Here is a 17,603-nt window from a genome sequence, read left to right as displayed (position 1 = left end):
AAGACTCAGGTGATCGATTATGCAAACGTATGCTAAGAGAAACAAACACTACAAACAAATCAACACAGCAAGCCAAAGTTACTGATCTGTCCCTCACACCATTTTATCAAGCAGATTATTCCTGGCTGACACAAAGATTTGGCACACTAGAGAGAAACAGTAATGCAGCCTTTTTGTAGGCAATAACTCCAGCATTGATTCGGTGGACTAAGCCTATAGGGAAATAATAGTTTTTGTAGGGTTTTTTGGATAACTGCTGAAAATAGGGTCTGTGGTAAACACAGGTTTAGGAGATACGTTTTGTTTTATGACATAATCTTCATCAGCTAACGTCACCTTTTTTATGTAATAAAAAGCACAAAAATCACATTAAGGTCATAATTCCTAAAGGTCATGTTAACTGACTGATACTATCATAGAACAAAACATAGAAGTTATCCTAAACCTGTGATGACATTGGACATTTTTTTCTGTGTTTTTCCCAAAACCCTCATCTTTCCCCATTTATTTTCCCCATAGGGATTGCTGAAGGAACCAGAGGTAACTAATTTGCGGGTTTTAGGACTACAAGCTGGCGAGTTCTATTAGCCTAGTTCAGTGGTGGCTGGAGGGAGACATGTTAGGTAGGTTGGGAAGGGAGTGGGAGGTTGGGAGTGGAGCCTCACTTCTTTTTCTTCTTCCTTTTTCTCTCTTTGCATACTAAATGTTTTGTTACTTTTCGGCTCTGTGAAGGAAATGTGCAATTCACACTCCGACCTGTTAACGGCAGCAATACACAACAAAGGATATAGGCTGCCGGAAAACTACACGAAGAAGAATGAGGTCAGCGGTAACTGAGAGCACAGAGTAGGAAGCGAATGTTGTGTAAGTTTTGTACCAGGGGCACGTCATGTAACTTATTGATTTTAGTTATCAAGATAAAGATATTTTGGGATTTTCGTTCGTGCATAATTTCGGGTAATACTCTCGTATATTCATGATAATTCATTAAAGCTTTAAGGTATTTCTATGAGCGTGTAAGTTTAATAAATAGCTACATGTCACCTCAACGCTGACATTCATAATTATCGTACTATTGACATGTAGCCCTTACATTAGACAGTGCATGAAGCCATTTATACTTTTCTACACAGTTGATTTGATAGACATTTCAGGAGGTGGATAATAACATTTGATATGGGCTCTGTCAAAGTCATGGCGTGCTGCCGGCAGCTATTTTTGCCCCATGCAAGAGCACTTGCTTTAACTACAAAGATGGCTAGTTCTGTGAACATCATATGCTGCATCGGAAGAAATCTCAGCTCCTCTTCGAGATTGCGGTCCAGCATGCCAGCTTGGGTGATTGACGAGTATGGCAACAATGGGGTACTGAGGTTCACTGAAGATGCCACAGCTCCCAGTGTCAACTCAGCAAGTGAGGTCTTAATTCAGGTCCAAGCCGCAAGCCTCAACCCTCTCGACATATCCATGAGGAGTACGTATCTATAAGTCTGTAATGTCAATATGCTCATGGTCATATTTCCTTATAAACCAAGATTATGGGACTTCAGTCAGTTGTAATGCATTAGCTGTCATGGGAGTAATTTTGAATCTATATCACAATTGTTTTACTAATCTGTCTGTCTGTTTATATTTCTCAGGTGGGTATGGGTCAAATCTTCTGAAGCTGAGACGGGACCCGGTGTCTTTGGGTCAGAATGGCGGCGAGTTTCCCATCATACTGGGTCGGGATGTCTCTGGCGTGGTGGTGGATTGTGGGTCGGGAGTGACCCATTTCAAACCAGGAGATGAGGTACGTAGTTGAGCAGCTCTAATGTGGCCTAGTAACAGTCATTAGTGCCGACCGTAGCAAAACGTTTTGCAACGGAAAATGAAAATGGACATTTGTTATTGAACGAGTCCAAGTTGTCTCCAGTTTTTACTCGGGTTCCTTCATTTGGTGTTTACTGAACACAACCATGCTGGGTCAGGATGGCATGCACAGTGCCTTCCTGTGACATTTAAGAGAACAGCCATTTTGCTGATCGAATGAAAACGCACCTGGCCATACTTTTTACCTACTGGTAAATTATTTGCATTGTTGGCAGGAATGAAACGGGTGTTGTTGTTTTTTCTTCCACACTTGTCACACTCATTATCTGATACCTTGTTTATCAAGTAGGATTACATAGAGATACCCTTAGAATGTATTTTTCCATCCCTAGTGGTTGTGGCTTGGCCGGCTACCACCTCTGCTGAGTCTCCGCCGGGCTGCAGGTGGTGTGCAGAAACTTGTCTAGTCCAAACGTTCCAACTGTCTGGTGGTTGCCTGTCTGCTTATTGTAACAAGTTTGATTTTGTTTTTAGAGGACTTCGGTGTTGTTTTTTGTATGCATTACGATGTTATTGTAAATAACTAATGTGTTAAAAATATATAATGTTTGAAATATATATATATATATATATATATATATTATTTTGTGTGTTTTTTTTTCTTCGCAGGTGTGGGCGGCCATCCCTCCATGGAAGCAGGGCAGCCTGGCAGAGATGGTGAATCTGACAGAGTATGAGGTAATTCTACTATGACTGTGTATTACTGTGTATGCTACATGTACATTTTATTAATGCAATGGCATAGGGTGGTTCTCAGCTAGTAGAGCATGTCCCCTCCGACGCCAGGATAGTGGGTTTGATTCCCGGGACCAACCGTACAGAAAATGAATGCACGCGTGACACTAAGTCGCTTTGGATAAAAGCGCCTACTAAATGGCATTTATTGTTGTTATTATGAATTGTTTTCCAAACAGGTTTTCATTCATTGTGTTATCCCATTATACATGTAGAAACTGAATTGTTTCATGAAATATCTTAGTCTTTGTAAGACAGACCACCCTCTTGGTGTTCAGTCGTCTGCTGAATAGAAAAGAACATGGGCTTCTTTCAGATTTGAATGGCTCTGTTATAGAGGAGAATATTAGCTTATTTTAATGGCTCTGTTTTCTAACAAATGAAAGTACCAGGGGGCATCGCTTTCTACGAACCCTTGCTTCAACTGAGAAAACGTGTAAAATGAACTTGGATGAGGTGCAAGTCTATTATTATGTAATCATATAATCATATTGCAAAGTGTGCATAATTAATTAAGACTCACAGTACAACTGGTTCCATGAGCCAGTGAAAGCAGCAGTTAGGCTAGCCAGGGGGGGGTGCATCATTAGTTTGGCACTTCTCAGCATGCTATCCTGGTGTCCTGCTATCCTGTTGTCCTGCTGTCCTGTCCTCGCAGCAACTCCAGTCGTTTGGCTTTCCCATCGTTGCCTGAAACAAAAGAAAGGGTAAAGGGAGGGAAGAGTAACAGTTAAGCACGGACAGATGTGTGTGAGAGTTTGTGCCTACTGTATGTCCTTCTAGTGTGTGTGTGTGTGTGTGTGTCCTTGTATGAATTAAAAAAAATGGTATTTGTGTGCCCTCCCACCTCAGGTCTCCCACAAGCCAAGGTCGCTGAGTCACAAGGAGGCGGCGTCCATCCCGTACGTGGCTGCCACGGCCCTGTCTGCCCTGGTCAACGCGGGCGGCCTGTGCAGAAACAACTGCACTAACAAACGGCAAGTACACACTCATCCATACATAACCAAATTCACTCTCTCCCAGACATCGCTCCTGCTCTGTGACGGTAGGTCCCCACCCTGTTCCACTTTGGCCACAAACCCTAGACCAACACTTCGCACTTCTGAAGCAGCATTCTAACCAATCACTATACCAAAAACCATGGTCTTGGTTTGAGCAAGAGTGACTTTACTTTAAGTGTCACGCAGGATGACGTCACTGCTGCATGATGCTCACTCTGGCGCTCGGCTAAGCAGCCAGCGATACTATGTCTGCTATATGTGCTACACTGAACATAAATTGATCATCTTCTCTCTTTGAATCCTGACCTCATGTCTAATCTCTCTCCCCCACCCTGTCTCTCTCTCTCTGCCCCACCCTGTCTCTCTCTCTCTCCCCCACCCTGTCTCTCTCTCTCTCCCCCTCTCTCGCTCCCTCTGCCCCCCACCCTGTCTCTCTCTCTCTCCCCCACCCTGTCTCTCTCTCTCGCAGAGTTCTTATCACCGGAGCCTCAGGTGGTGTTGGAACGTTCTCCATCCAGGTAAGGACCTTTCAGGGATGACCAGCAGCTCATAGCACCAACACTGAAGACTCACCTCACACCAGCACCAGTGGTTGGTTGACCTTGTGCAGTGATAAAGAGTATACACACATCAACACACACCCACACAGAGAGGTGTCTCTCTCACTAAGTGTCTGTTTCCTCTGTAGCTGCTGAAGGCCTGGGGCGCCCACGTGACAGTGACCTGCTCCCACAATGCCGAGGGACTGGTGAGGGGTCTGGGGGCGGATGAAGTGGTGGACTACACGGCGGGAGACATGGCCACGGAGCTGGGACTGCTGGAAAAGTGGGTTTTATTAGTTGGAATAATGTAAAAGTGTGTGTATCAAGGAATGTTTAAAACACTTTTTACAACCCCGTGATGTGTCCACTGAGACAGGGCCACAACACTAGAAGATAATGAGTGCCTCAAAGAGATCATGTATCTTAAATAAACCCTATTTTATCCATTGAGATTCTCCTCTAGATCTGATTTGTTAACATATTTCTGAGACATCATGAGAGTAGCTAGCTGCCAAGGTCCAATCTAATGACATACAATCACGTTCCCACTCGAATACCACTTTCCCCACCGACCCCTCTCCCTGGCCAACGTCATAAACAACATTACCCACCCACGCAGCTGTGCAAGGTTGATTTGGCATACCTGCTCACTGATTCAATTCCTGGTTTCCATGGCAACATGGCTCAAGTACTAGAGTGGGAGACTAAATGCTCTCCATTGGGGGGGGGGGGGGTTGATCAGAATAAACCCTGTTAACCTTGTCTCAGTGGTTGAGTGAAGACACACTTCAATCCCTTAGGCTTGGCTAGACATCTCAGTTTATCTTCAGGTTGACTTCTATATTTGTCTATTGAATAGCATGAAGGTATAGACCATCTTGAGTGTTGTGGATCGGATTCTCTCCCGTTCTCTTTCTGTCTCGCTCTCTCTTTCTCTCATGCTCTCTCTTACCATGTTTACACTAGTGAATCAAGCAGAACTGTACTGCGCTGACCTGGTTACACATCCTCCATCTTAGTTGGAACCGTGCTGGACTGAACACAGTGAAAGAAAGTACCCGAGTCAATACAATGTCTCAGGTTGGCATGATACTGTGTTAGACCTTTTCATTATAACCCCTGTCCCTGTGTTCCCCCTCAGGTTCGACGTGATCCTGGACAATGTGGGTGGGGAAACGGAGCAGTGGGCCCTGGGCCTGCTAAAGCCCTGGTCAGGGGCCAAATACGTGACCCTGGTCACCCCCTTCCTGCTTAACATCGACTCCATGGGCTTGCTGGAGGGAGCCGTCTACTCAGGACTCAACCTGCACCAGAAGGCCATCACGGTAAGCTAGCGAAACAAGTTGATGCCGGCAGTGTGAACAATGTATACGTGTCACGGATGAGGTCAAACGTCAAACGAAACAAACGTCTTAACCATTCGACCAAGTCGCCGGTAGGGCTACCTCATCACGAGAGCTTGAGACCGATTCACCTCCGTTACATACGCGTGGCAAAACTTCCTAAAATATCAATGCACTCTCATGTCAAAGTTTTAAAAAGCCTTTATTGTAACTTGACTAAACCAACCGACCCCGCCCCTCTGTCAGGGTGGGGGTTACAGGGGCCTTTTCACACCACTGAGCTGTGCTGGCCAGCTTACACATTAAACATAGTTGCTAGAACCATGCTGGAAAAGACAATGTAAAAAATAAAATCTGTGCCAATGCTTTACAATAGTGTGAAAAATGGATAAGTGAAAGCCCTTAGTTTGGCCACGGTGGGGCCGTTGGCACCATGTGACTGATTCAACCATGGCCTGTGACTTATATTTTTGTTTTTATGAGCGTTTGTCATCTTGTTCTCATGTCTTTTTGGTCTCATTCACTCCTTCTGTGCTGTGTACATTTACACCAGAGATCTGTATATAATGACTAGATGCTCATGTCTCCGCCCTAACAATGGGAGTCGTTGTCCCAAAGGTGGCAAGGCAGACGAAAAGCTTAACTTCATAAAATCGCATTGGGCTTATTTTGGACAGATTTTGGCGAGAGTGGCACCTCTCGCTTCGCCTCTTTCTCCCAAGCCCCTAACCCTGCCACACACAACAAAGATGAGAGATCTCTTCTTCCTCTCTGACAAACGGTTTCAACTCTCTATTTGCATTTGAGGTTTGGTCCAAAGGAATGGGTCATGTGGACACCACAACACATGGAGAAATGATTTTACTGTAATAGAGGAGAAATGAACCTTTCTAATGAAACCCTGTTTATGTTTCATCTGCTCAGAAATAAGGTAGGCCACTTGATTTCAACATCTGAACGAAGTGGACAGGCTAGCATGCTGTTCAAACAGTTGGAGATGGACAGAAGAGTGTGTTCATAACAATTCAACTGTTCTATCTTGTTAGCTGAATTCAGAGCTAATGAAATTATACCTAGATCCAAGTTGGCTAAACTAGAAATATAAATGTTAGCTGGCTACTAACTAGCACGTGGGCTTGTGCTTGAGAGATTGTTTGAGACCAGTGATCATTTTCTAGAATGGCTGCTACATTATTAGTGAATGTGCATTATGCATGGTTCTGGTTACATTTGTAACAAAAAGTACATTTTTATAAAAACAGACCTGAATGCCAGATTAGTGATTATAGAAGAAAATAAAGCAGGTACAACTATTTTGATAAAATAATTAAATTACAAGTGGGTCTTATGGTTGTGGAAGGCATATGTTCAGCCTCAGTATAATTACACAAGCTCTGAATTCATTAAATAAGTTGACTGTTTTAAATGCAGTGGATTTGACCTTTAATTGTATAACAAAGCTTATTTAGAAAAAACATTTAAAAAAATTGAGATATACAGTACCAGTCAAAAGTTTGGACACACCGACTCATTCCAGGGTTTTTCTTTATTTTTACTATTTTCTACATTTCAGAATAATAGTGAAGACATCAAAACTACTAAATAAATATATTTTAGATTTTAGATTCTTCAAAGTAGCCACCCATTTCCTTGATGACAACTTTGCACACTCTTGGCATTCTCTCAACCAACTTCATGAGGTAGTCACTTGGAATGCATTTCAATTAACAGGTGTGCCTTGTTAAAAGTTAATTTGTGGAATTTCTTTCCTTCTTAATGTGTTTGAGCCAATCAGTTGTGTTGTGACAAGGTAGGGGTGGTATACAGAAGATAGCCCTATTTGGTGAAAGACCAAGTCCATATTATGGCAAGAACAGCTCAAATAAGCAAAGGGAAACAACAGTCCATCATTACTTAAAGACATGAAGGTCAGTCAATATGGAACATTTCAAGTGCAGTCGCAAAAACCATCAAGTAACAGACACATCTCAACATCAACTGTTCAGAGGAGACTGCGTGAATCAGGCCTTCATGGTTGAATTGCTACAAAGAAACCACTACTAAAGGACACCAATAATAAGAAGAGACTTGCTTGGGCCAAGAAACACAAGCAATGGACATTAGACCAGTGGAAATCTGTCCTTTTGGTCTGATGAGTCCAAATGAGAAACTTTTGGACCCGACCGCTGTGTCTTTATGAGACGCAGAGTACGTGAATGGAGGATCTCTGCATGTGTGGTTCCCACTGTGAAGCATGGAGGAGGAGGTGTTATGGTGTGGGGGTGCTTTGCTGGTGACGCTGTCTGTGATTTATTTAGAATTCAAGGCACACTTAACAGCATGGCTACCACAGCATTCTGCAGCGATACGCCATCCCATCTGGTTTGTGCTTAGTGGGACTATCATTTGTTTTTCAACAGGACAATGACCCAACACACCTCCAGGCTGTGTAAGGGCTATTTGGACAAGGAGAGTATTGGAGTGCTGCATCAGATGACCTAGCCTCCACAATCACCCGACCTCAACCCAATTGAGATGGTTTGGGATGAGTTGGACCGCAGAGTGAAGGAAAAGCAGCCCACAAGTGCTCAGCATATGTGGGAACTCCTTCAAGACCGTTGGAAAAGCAATCCAGTTGAAGCTGGTAGAGAGAATACCAAGAGTGTGCAAAGCTGTCATCAAGGCAAAGGGTGGCTACTTTGAAGAACCTCAAATATAAAATGTATTTTGATTTGTTGAACACTTTTCTTTTGGTTACTACATTATTCCATATAGTTTTGATGTCTTCTCTATCATTCTACAATGTAGAAAATAGTAAAATAAAGAAAAACCCTTGAATGAGTAGGTGTGTCCAAACTTTTGACTGGTACTGTATATTGTGATTCGTCCATAAGTTAGAAAACAAATAGAGATAGGTCCAGGCCATATGGCCTAAAACTCATAACTTCAATATGGTTTGTGCTTAATCAGTGCAAATAACCCTGCAGGGTGTCACTGTTCTAAACGATTTCATGAAGAAGAAATTACACTGGAGGAATTCACCCGTTTGTGTATATGTGTGTGTGTCTCTCTCTCTCTTTCTGTGTGCAGGTGTCTCTCTCTCTCTGTGAGTGTGTGTCTCTCTCTCTGTGAGTGTGTGTCTCTCTCTCTGTGAGTGTGTGTCTCTCTCTCTGTGAGTGTGTGTCTCTCTCTCTGTGAGTGTGTGTCTCTCTCTCTGTGAGTGTGTGTCTCTCTCTGTGAGTGTGTGTTTGTCTTTGTGTGTTTGTCTTTGTGTGTGTGTATTACATGCAGCTGGGCTGTTTGGAGTTCATGTGTAATAGCCTGGGTGTGGTGGAGCTGAACTAAATGGATGGATGGTTAGGAACAGGGTAGAGCTGAACTAAATGGATGAATGGTTAGGAACAGGGTGGAGCTGAACTAAATGGATGGATGGTTAGGAACAGGGTGGAGCTGAACTAAATGGATGGATGGTTAGGAACAGGGTGGAGCTGAACTAAATGGATGGATGGTTAGGAACAGGGTGGAGCTGAACTAAATGGATGGATGGTTAGGAACAGGGTGGAGCTGAACTAAATGGATGGATGGAGGGTTAGGAACAGGGTGGAGCTGAACTAAATGGATGGATGGAGGGTTAGGAACAGGGTGGAGCTGAACTAAATGGATGGATGGATGGTTAGGAACAGGGTGGAGCTGAACTAAATGGATGGATGGTCTAGGAACAGGGTGGAGCTGAACTAAATGGATGGATGGTCTAGGAACAGGGTGGAGCTGAACTAAATGGATCGATGGTTAGGAACAGGGTGGAGCTGAACTAAATGGATGGATGGTCTAGGAACAGGGTGGAGCTGAACTAAATGGATGGATGGTCTAGGAACAGGGTGGAGCTGAACTAAATGGATGGATGGTCTGGAACAGGGTGGAGCTGAACTAAATGGATGGATGGTCAGGAACAGGGTGGAGCTGAACTAAATGGATGGATGGTCTAGGAACAGGGTGGAGCTGAACTAAATGGATGGATGGTCAGGAACAGGGTGGAGCTGAACTAAATGGATGGATGGTTAGGAACAGGGTGGAGCTGAACTAAATGGATGGATGGATGGTTAGGAACAGGGTGGAGCTGAACTAAATGGATGGATGGAGGGTTAGGAACAGGGTGGAGCTGAACTAAATGGATGGAGGGTTAGGAACAGGGTGGAGCTGAACTAAATGGATGGATGGTTAGGAACAGGGTGGAGCTGAACTAAATGGATGGATGGTTAGGAACAGGGTGGAGCTGAACTAAATGGATGGATGGTTAGGAACAGGGTGGAGCTGAACTAAATGGATGGATGGAGGGTTAGGAACAGGGTGGAGCTGAACTAAATGGATGGATGGAGGGTCTAGGAACAGGGTGGAGCTGAACTAAATGGATGGATGGTCTGGAACAGGGTGGAGCTGAACTAAATGGATGGATGGTCTGGAACAGGGTGGAGCTGAACTAAATGGATGGATGGTTAGGAACAGGGTGGAGCTGAACTAAATGGATGGATGGTTAGGAACAGGGTGGAGCTGAACTAAATGGATGGATGGTTAGGAACAGGGTGGAGCTGAACTAAATGGATGGATGGTTAGGAACAGGGTGGAGCTGAACTAAATGGATGGATGGAGGGTTAGGAACAGGGTGGAGCTAACTAAATGGATGGATGGTCTGGAACAGGGTGGAGCTGAACTAAATGGATGGATGGTCTGGAACAGGGTGGAGCTGAACTAAATGGATTGATGCTTAGGAACAGGGTGGAGCTGAACTAAATGGATGGATGGTTAGGAACAGGGTGGAGCTGAACTAAATGGATGGATGGTTAGGAACAGGGTGGAGCTGAACTAAATGGATGGATGGAGGGTTAGGAACAGGGTGGAGCTGAACTAAATGGATGGATGGTTAGGAACAGGGTGAGGCTGAACTAAATGGATGGATGGTTAGGAACAGGGTGGAGCTGAACTAAATGGATGGATGCTTAGGAACAGGGTGGAGCTGAACTAAATGGATGGATGGTTAGGAACAGGGTGGAGCTGAACTAAATGGATGGATGCTTAGGAACAGGGTGGAGCTGAACTAAATGGATGGATGGTTAGGAACAGGGTGGAGCTGAACTAAATGGATGGATGGTCTGGAACAGGGTGGAGCTGAACTAAATGGATGGATGGTTAGGAACAGGGTGGAGCTGAACTAAATGGATGGATGGTTAGGAACAGGGTGGGGCTGAACTAAATGGATGGATGGTTAGGAACAGGGCGGAGCTGAACTAAATGGATGAATGGTTAGGAACAGGGTGGAGCTGAACTAAATGGATGGATGGTCTGGAACAGGGTGGAGCTGAACTAAATGGATGGATGGTCTGGAACAGGGCGGAGCTGAACTAAATGGATGGATGGTCTGGAACAGGGTGGAGCTAATTCTTAGGTAATCTTGGTTAACCCAGAACTAAAGTTTTGCGTAATTGGTCAGCTGCTAGATTAAGTTCAGTGTCCCGACATGTTAAGAGAAGAGATGTTAGAACGAGGAGCTCCACCCTCTCTCTTTGCGGGCAAGTCTATGGGCCGAATATCCCCTTCCGAAATTCGAAAGATACGAACAGCTGTGAAATCGTGGTTGGTCCAAATAAGCTTAAGCACTGGAACTATTGCTGTTTGTTGGCTATCAGTGCCCATAGTATAAAGACTGATCTATAGCACCATTCAGGTTTAAGTAGTCTGCCCACGACAGATTACAGTTTAGGGGACTTTGCTGTTCGGGAGGACTACATAGCACAAGCCTGGTAGGCAAGGACAATGACTCTGGCAGTGAGTTACAATAGTCACTAGACTGTCTGTCTGTGAGTTACACACACTGGGGTGGGGGGCTGCTGAAACGGCAGTTTTTAGGCACTCAAATCACTAAATGCCTGTATGTGTATATGTTTCCTGCCAAGCCTCTGGCTCAGGGCCCTATTGTCTGGGTGAGCAGCTGGCTGGCCATATCGGGCGACTGCAGGGCTGAAGCATGAGTCACACTAGACGGACGGACGGACTGACGGACGGAGACTGGGACTAGGGCTGGAGCTGGACACAGTACCTGAGAGTACAGCCAAATGGGGACCTCTAGTGGGCAAACGTAGCCTTACTAGTCAGGAGCACAAGTGGCACTTTCATAGCCTGTTCCGAGATCTGTTTGTGCCATCATCATGTCATATCCTTGTCATGACAATGACTTGACATGTTGGGCATAACAAGGTGTTGAGATAATAGTACAGACCTGGGACCAGGCTAGCACATTCACTTATTTCTGGAGACACATAGTATAATGCCACCACGTGTTAACTTAGCATTATTATGTGACTATGCAGTGTTGTATAGGATGTGTCCAATACAGTACATGGTGCTACCAAACAGTCATTATCAAGGTCATTTCATCAGCGTTTGTGCTTGCTGTTCATATTTAGTCCCTGGTCGGTTTTCTGTATGTTTATGGCCTTTGGGGACAATATAGAATTGAAGTTGGATAGTATCTTGACGTTCAGATTTTTCCCTCTCAGAACATGTGTAACGGAGTGTTCTACCACTGGGGGTTCTATGCTCCAGACGGCCCGGCGCTGGACGAGGTCAGCCAGCTGGTGGATGCCGGAAAGGTACTGCCACTGCATTCTCTAGTCTATAACATCCTACAGTAATTCATTTCTACAGATGGAAATTAGCCAGGTAGGTGGGTCTATACATGCCACAGATTCCAAGCATTGTCCTATATTCAGAGTCCCCCTCTGTCTTTGTGTGTGGGCGTTCCCCTGTGTCGGTGCGTGGTTGGCTATGAGTCAGATTTGAACAGTGAATGGGTTTCCGACAGTGCTGAGCAGCCATTCGCTAAAGTGCCCCCCCCCCCCAGTCACGGGTGTAATCCATACCCCTTTGTCCCAGGGATTATACGGACAGCATGGCATTTTGGGGAGCGGGCGTGCCGTGCTGGTGGCAGGAATCCATTCACACAGACATACCTCACACACACCCCAATCCCTGTCAGTATGGAGATAGAAATCTATCAAAATGTTTAAAATATATTAGTTGTGAGTCACAAACAGAAGATGCAACTTTTAAATATCAGACTATAAATATGCCCATATAGTTTCACCAACATATGTTATGATCCAAAAGCAAATGAGTCATCATTAACAAAAATAAATAACAAATAAATGCAAGACAGGTTTTTTCTGGTTAAAACAACATTTTACAAACATATTTCTTTCTTTGCAAACACAAGTGATCAAATATATGCTTTTGTGAATGTGACATTTGACAACATTTGTGACCTCCATTTTACATATTTGTGACTCACTACTTCGTTTTCTAATAAAAGGTAAAAAATATATGTCTCCACAGTCTCTCACTGTGACGGCAGTAGCCGGTCCATTCATTGTTAATGACGAGACGCAGACGAGAATAACATGTTGGGTGGTGGGACGGGGGCACAGGATTGTCCTTCCTCATCACATTTTTAACACTAGCCCTCCCTCGTTGTTTTTGTTGTTGACGTTTGTGCATTCATTTGGAGATGATTTGCGCATGGGTGGTTGAATGTATTCATAGATTACTAATGTGTTTAGGGTTCTCCTGCAGTATGTATTAGTTTGGTTGGTTGAGGTCCATACACACAGCTCGCTGCAAAAACAAGCAAGTCATTTCATTGGTTTTAGTTACACATTTAGTCCTAGGGCATTTCCTTGTGGTGGTTGTTCATAGGTGGTTTGTGTTTTTACTGTTCATGTGTGTACAGACACTCGGTGTTGTCATTCCTTAGATCCTTCCAGTGGTGGAGGCCACGTTCCTGTTCTCCCAGGTGCCCCTGGCCTTCCAGAAAGTAGAGGGAGGTCACGCCAGGGGGAAGACTGTGGTCACCGTGGCCCAAGAGGAGGAGGGGACCGGAGTGACTGAAGAGGAGGGGGAGACTAGTGACACCTCAGAGCAAGTCAGGGAGGAAGTCAGGCAAGCAGCGCCAAAGAGCTAAACCGCTGTGATGTCAACACTAAGCATTGGGTCATTAAGGCACGCAACAGTTTTTTTTTTTTAACGCTTTGCAACGGACAACTTAAATCATTTTAGTTTTTTGGTCCAGTTAGGCCCACCCCGTTTCAGTTTTCTTACATTTGCCTAATGGACATGACCCTGGATATGGTTTCTCCATGTCCGTCCTGTAGAACGCTGAGCTCTACTGCAAGACACTGTTTGGTATGCATTGTTTGCGCTTTTGCAGATAAACTGCTTGTTCGAGTAAGGCAACATTTATTTATCTTATGGTTTGTCTTGTGTGTTGAGAATTCATTACGGAAAAGTAAAATATATATTTACATTTTGGCCTGCGCAATTGATTCATACTTTTATGACATGTTTTGTTAGGCAATTTGTTATTCCAAATATTCTAGATGTTATTCCAACTATTGTAGATAACAAAATATAATCACATCACATATTTATTTACATAAAGACATTAATGGCAGAAGGGAATAAAATGTCGAAATACATATTCATCAAAAATGTAACAATGTCAAACTCGTATATTATCAGATACAACATTAAAGGGTAGGTAAAGTATTTCAAGTTTAGTCTGAGTCCATTTTCCCATAATATAGTAATGAATACTATTGTTTTGTTTGTGAAGAAGTAATGCGATATTATAGATTATCCAGGAAATGTGATGTTGACCTCAGAGGAAAGATTATACTGTATATAAGCTTCTCTTCCAGCAGCAAATGTTCTGTTCCTGAGGCATCTTGTCCTTGAGGCTTGTATGGGGCCCACACTGCAGCTGCGCCACAGAGCACTGAGGCCCCTCATCATACTGCACCTCAGACTACACCTAGTTCTTCCCTCTCAAAACAAGACCTCAGAGAATCTCCACTGTCCATCTTTGGTTGGGTTTGTTTGGATCAAACGCGTTGAGAATCACCTGGTTTCTGTCATAGTGTTGACCACCTGCAAGGACAGACAAAATGATTTGAGTTGTGCCTTGTTTAAATACAATGTCCCTTCCTTCTTTGGGCCAATCACTGATCTGCCAAGGTTGGATCAGTGAAAGCACAATGGAAACGTTGCCTTAACTTATCTAATAACTTACTGATTAGTGAATACCTCAAAGAAGGGGAAAAGGAGGGGAAAGTATGAGGGGGGTTTTCATAGCCTATCGGTGAATCCCAAAACACCCCCTGGTCCCTACCAACTCGCTTGGAAGGCCCTTCCTTGGGACACTTGTGCATATGGCGGAGGTGCGAGCAAATGGAGGGGTGAGGAGAAGGCAGTGATTTGAGATTCAGCCTGTCTGTCTCTAAACTTGTCACAAGCCTACTTGATACTGAATCCAGCGGCAGCCCATTGTCACGTCTCTGTCCATCCACAAGGTGTCGCTAATTCACAATTATTCTAGTCAAGTTACCTAATCTAAGTAAAACCCCAGAACTGAATGAAGTGAAACCAGTGAACAATACAATACACAGACTAGTTCATGTAGCTCTGAGAGGTAGAAGCATTATTGCAATAGGTTTGTCTTGCCTTCTGATTGGCTGGGTGGGAATGTCGTCATATTGCTCCTACCTATCAAATCCTCTCAGATCTACAGGAGTGGCTGGGGAATTGGAGTCATATTCATTAGTGTAGCCTAGTGAATATGAACCTGGTATCCCATGTTTGTTGTAGTTTTTGCCTCACCTTTGACCTCCAGGAGCAGGTCGGGGCTGGCGGTGTAGCGGATGAGGCCATCAGGCGTGATGCTCCAGCAGGAGGGTTGTTTGCCAGGCTCAGGTGAGAGGCCCATACGACTGCCTGTCATGGCCACGCTGCACGGGGCCACACAGCAATCCTCCTGCACCTGGACAGACAGAGTAGAAAACTTTAGCTTGAAAAACTTTATTATCCTCTAAAGAGGAAATCATTTGTACCGACATTCAATCACACACTTTAAATAAAGAATGGGCCTGCATCAAGCATAAAAACTAGTTGAGTATTGTAATAAACCATATAAATGCAATATAGAGCATGATTATGTGAGACGTGGCAGGGAGTCCAGAGCTGGAGTACAAAGGCTGTTATAAACTCACTAATTGAAGTCATGGGTCAGAAATGTTAATAAGTTCATGAAATAATAATCAACGTGCTTACTCTAAAGTTCTACTCCCAAAAATAGTTGCAGGATCCTCGTCGATAATCCATGAACAATGAAATGGATGGCATTCAATTTATGTGAAGTTACAAGGACATGTTCAGAGTGCTTCTCTGGAAGCATAAACTATAAGAACTGTACAATAGGTGTAGCCCACGACCAAGACATAGAATACTTAACAAATCCCCAAGGGTTAGATTACCCAAGAAGCAGCAGTACTCCAGGCTCTGATTTAAATACCCCAGGCTCTAGTGCTTGTTAAGTCACAGTTTTCCTGGCCTGTCCACCTTCTCTAAACTGGAGCTCTGCTACCTGACCCGAGCCCGACGGGCCCCGACATTATCCATCGGGTTAGTGCCGGGTAAGGCCTGTTTTCTCATCAATTACATATGGGCTCGGGTATCACTACATCACTAACATATTGAAGTTGAGCCATTTGCTTGTGCTGCACAGTACAGTCATATCTGACTAAGATCATAACATGGTGTCAGAAGTGCTTCAACCTCGTGAAATATAAAACTAAGATTATTTAAAAAAACGTATAATGTTCCTTGAGTTTAGAGTGACCAAAAGTAGCTAACAGCTAACTGCTCTCTCATGTCTCTTCGTTTGTTGAGCAGAGCCAGAGACACTTTTAAGGAGATGGAAAACTCCATTGGAATCCTATTAACGGCCATTGTGTACATTGCCCATTCTACATCAATGGGACACATGGTCCATTCTGGGTGATTCTGGGACAAGGAGAGCTCTCTCTTAAGGCGTGAATGGGAATCAATTGGGTGGTAGCTCAAAAACCCAACATTAGCATGAATTTTGTCAACAAGAAGTACAACATTACAAATCTTCGGAGATGTGTGATAATTAACTTGCTATCTGTATAGCTTTGGAATTGTGACATTATGTACTTGTTGAGGAAAATAGGCACGTTTCTCGACTCACACCCTGATTTTGAGAAGGGATTGTGTGACGATTAGCTTAGCAACCACGTGACGCAGCATGAGAACGCGATTGGTTGACAGTCTGCTGGGTGGGGCGTTATACGTTCCTCCATTCATTGCCCGTTGCTATGGATTCACAGACTCAGAGTCGCCATGAGTAGAGTGCAGGTAAAGTGAGCTGCCTGCACGCAGGGATTGATAAGAGTGACAGAGAGGAGCAGCTAATGGATTTACTAATGGAGGAAATTACTTCTGATTTCGGGCAGGGCCTTAAATTTGTCAGAAGCAATTGGGCCTGGGTAGGGTCTGAACGTCACGGGCATGGGCAAGGCTTAAAAATTCATGCCCCTGCAGGGCTTTACTCTAAACACCCTGTTGCCATGACGATGCTACCTTGCAGTGGAGATGTCCGTCCCGATAGAACCAGATCTGTTCGACTCCGCCCATCTCCTCCGTTGCCTGGATACGCATCAGCTTGATGTCATCCATCTCCCCAGTGACAGACATTAGAAGGCCCTCCTGGCTCCTCAACCGGAAGTGCACCTGTCGCTGCTCAGGTAACACACACACACACTGGATTAGGGTTCACTGTCTTTGAACCACAAGTATTTCTCAGTTCAACATGCTGTCAATGTATTCCTGTCTGCCATGCAGCCCCTGTGCTCACACAGAATACTATAGAAGCCAACAGCGCACCTTTAAAAGGTATTTTCCCTGACTTTGGCAGAGATCACATTAACGGTAAACACTGCCGATGTTGGCTCAAGTGTAAATTACCTTTAAAAATCTGTTGTAGTGCGTAGCTCTATAACGAAACTAGGATTGAATCCTGGCCTTAATCTCTGTGTGCCCATATAATCATGTTATCACATTTAAGATGGCTTCTTACCTGGATCAGTGGGCGCAGGGATCCGATTCGCTGCCAGCTACTGAATGTTCGCCAATCGAGCACCTTGCCGGGCTTCAGCAGAATCTGAGCTCCGCGGTAGTTGATCCCCTCATACAGCACCCACCTG

At 44.3% G+C, this 17,603-nt stretch overlaps 2 protein-coding genes across 3 annotated transcripts in view; one reads left to right on the top strand and one right to left on the bottom strand.

The window, feature by feature from the left end:
* The first annotated feature begins 812 nt into the window (after positions 1-812).
* LOC106571168 (NAD(P)H oxidoreductase RTN4IP1, mitochondrial) lies at positions 813-13,846 on the top strand. The gene is made up of 9 exons (XM_014143920.3): positions 813-1,474; positions 1,641-1,792; positions 2,482-2,550; positions 3,460-3,584; positions 4,078-4,126; positions 4,297-4,433; positions 5,292-5,475; positions 12,045-12,137; positions 13,298-13,846. The coding sequence occupies exons 1-9, from the start codon at positions 1,177-1,179 to the stop codon at positions 13,502-13,504; spliced, it is 1,314 nt and encodes a 437-aa protein (XP_013999395.2). The 5' UTR covers positions 813-1,176; the 3' UTR covers positions 13,505-13,846.
* Positions 13,847-13,949: 103 nt separating this feature from the next.
* The window catches only part of LOC106571166 (uncharacterized), a 45,282-nt gene continuing 41,628 nt past the window's right edge, over positions 13,950-17,603 (bottom strand). For both annotated transcript variants that reach the window (XM_014143919.3, XM_014143918.3), the window contains 4 exons: positions 17,477-17,600; positions 16,981-17,136; positions 15,199-15,358; positions 13,950-14,469 (listed from right to left, as the gene is read on the bottom strand). In XM_014143919.3, coding sequence (XP_013999394.3) covers positions 14,381-14,469; positions 15,199-15,358; positions 16,981-17,136; positions 17,477-17,600 — 529 coding nt within the window. In that variant the 3' untranslated portion in view covers positions 13,950-14,380. The remainder of the gene's footprint in view (positions 14,470-15,198; positions 15,359-16,980; positions 17,137-17,476; positions 17,601-17,603) is intronic.

This window comes from Salmo salar, chromosome 15 (genome assembly GCF_965601325.2).
Source record: "Salmo salar chromosome 15, fSalSal1, whole genome shotgun sequence".
Taxonomy (NCBI): Eukaryota; Metazoa; Chordata; class Actinopteri; order Salmoniformes; family Salmonidae; genus Salmo; species Salmo salar.
Note: the sequence above shows the minus strand (reverse complement) of the source record. Positions and strands in the feature narration are given on the sequence as shown.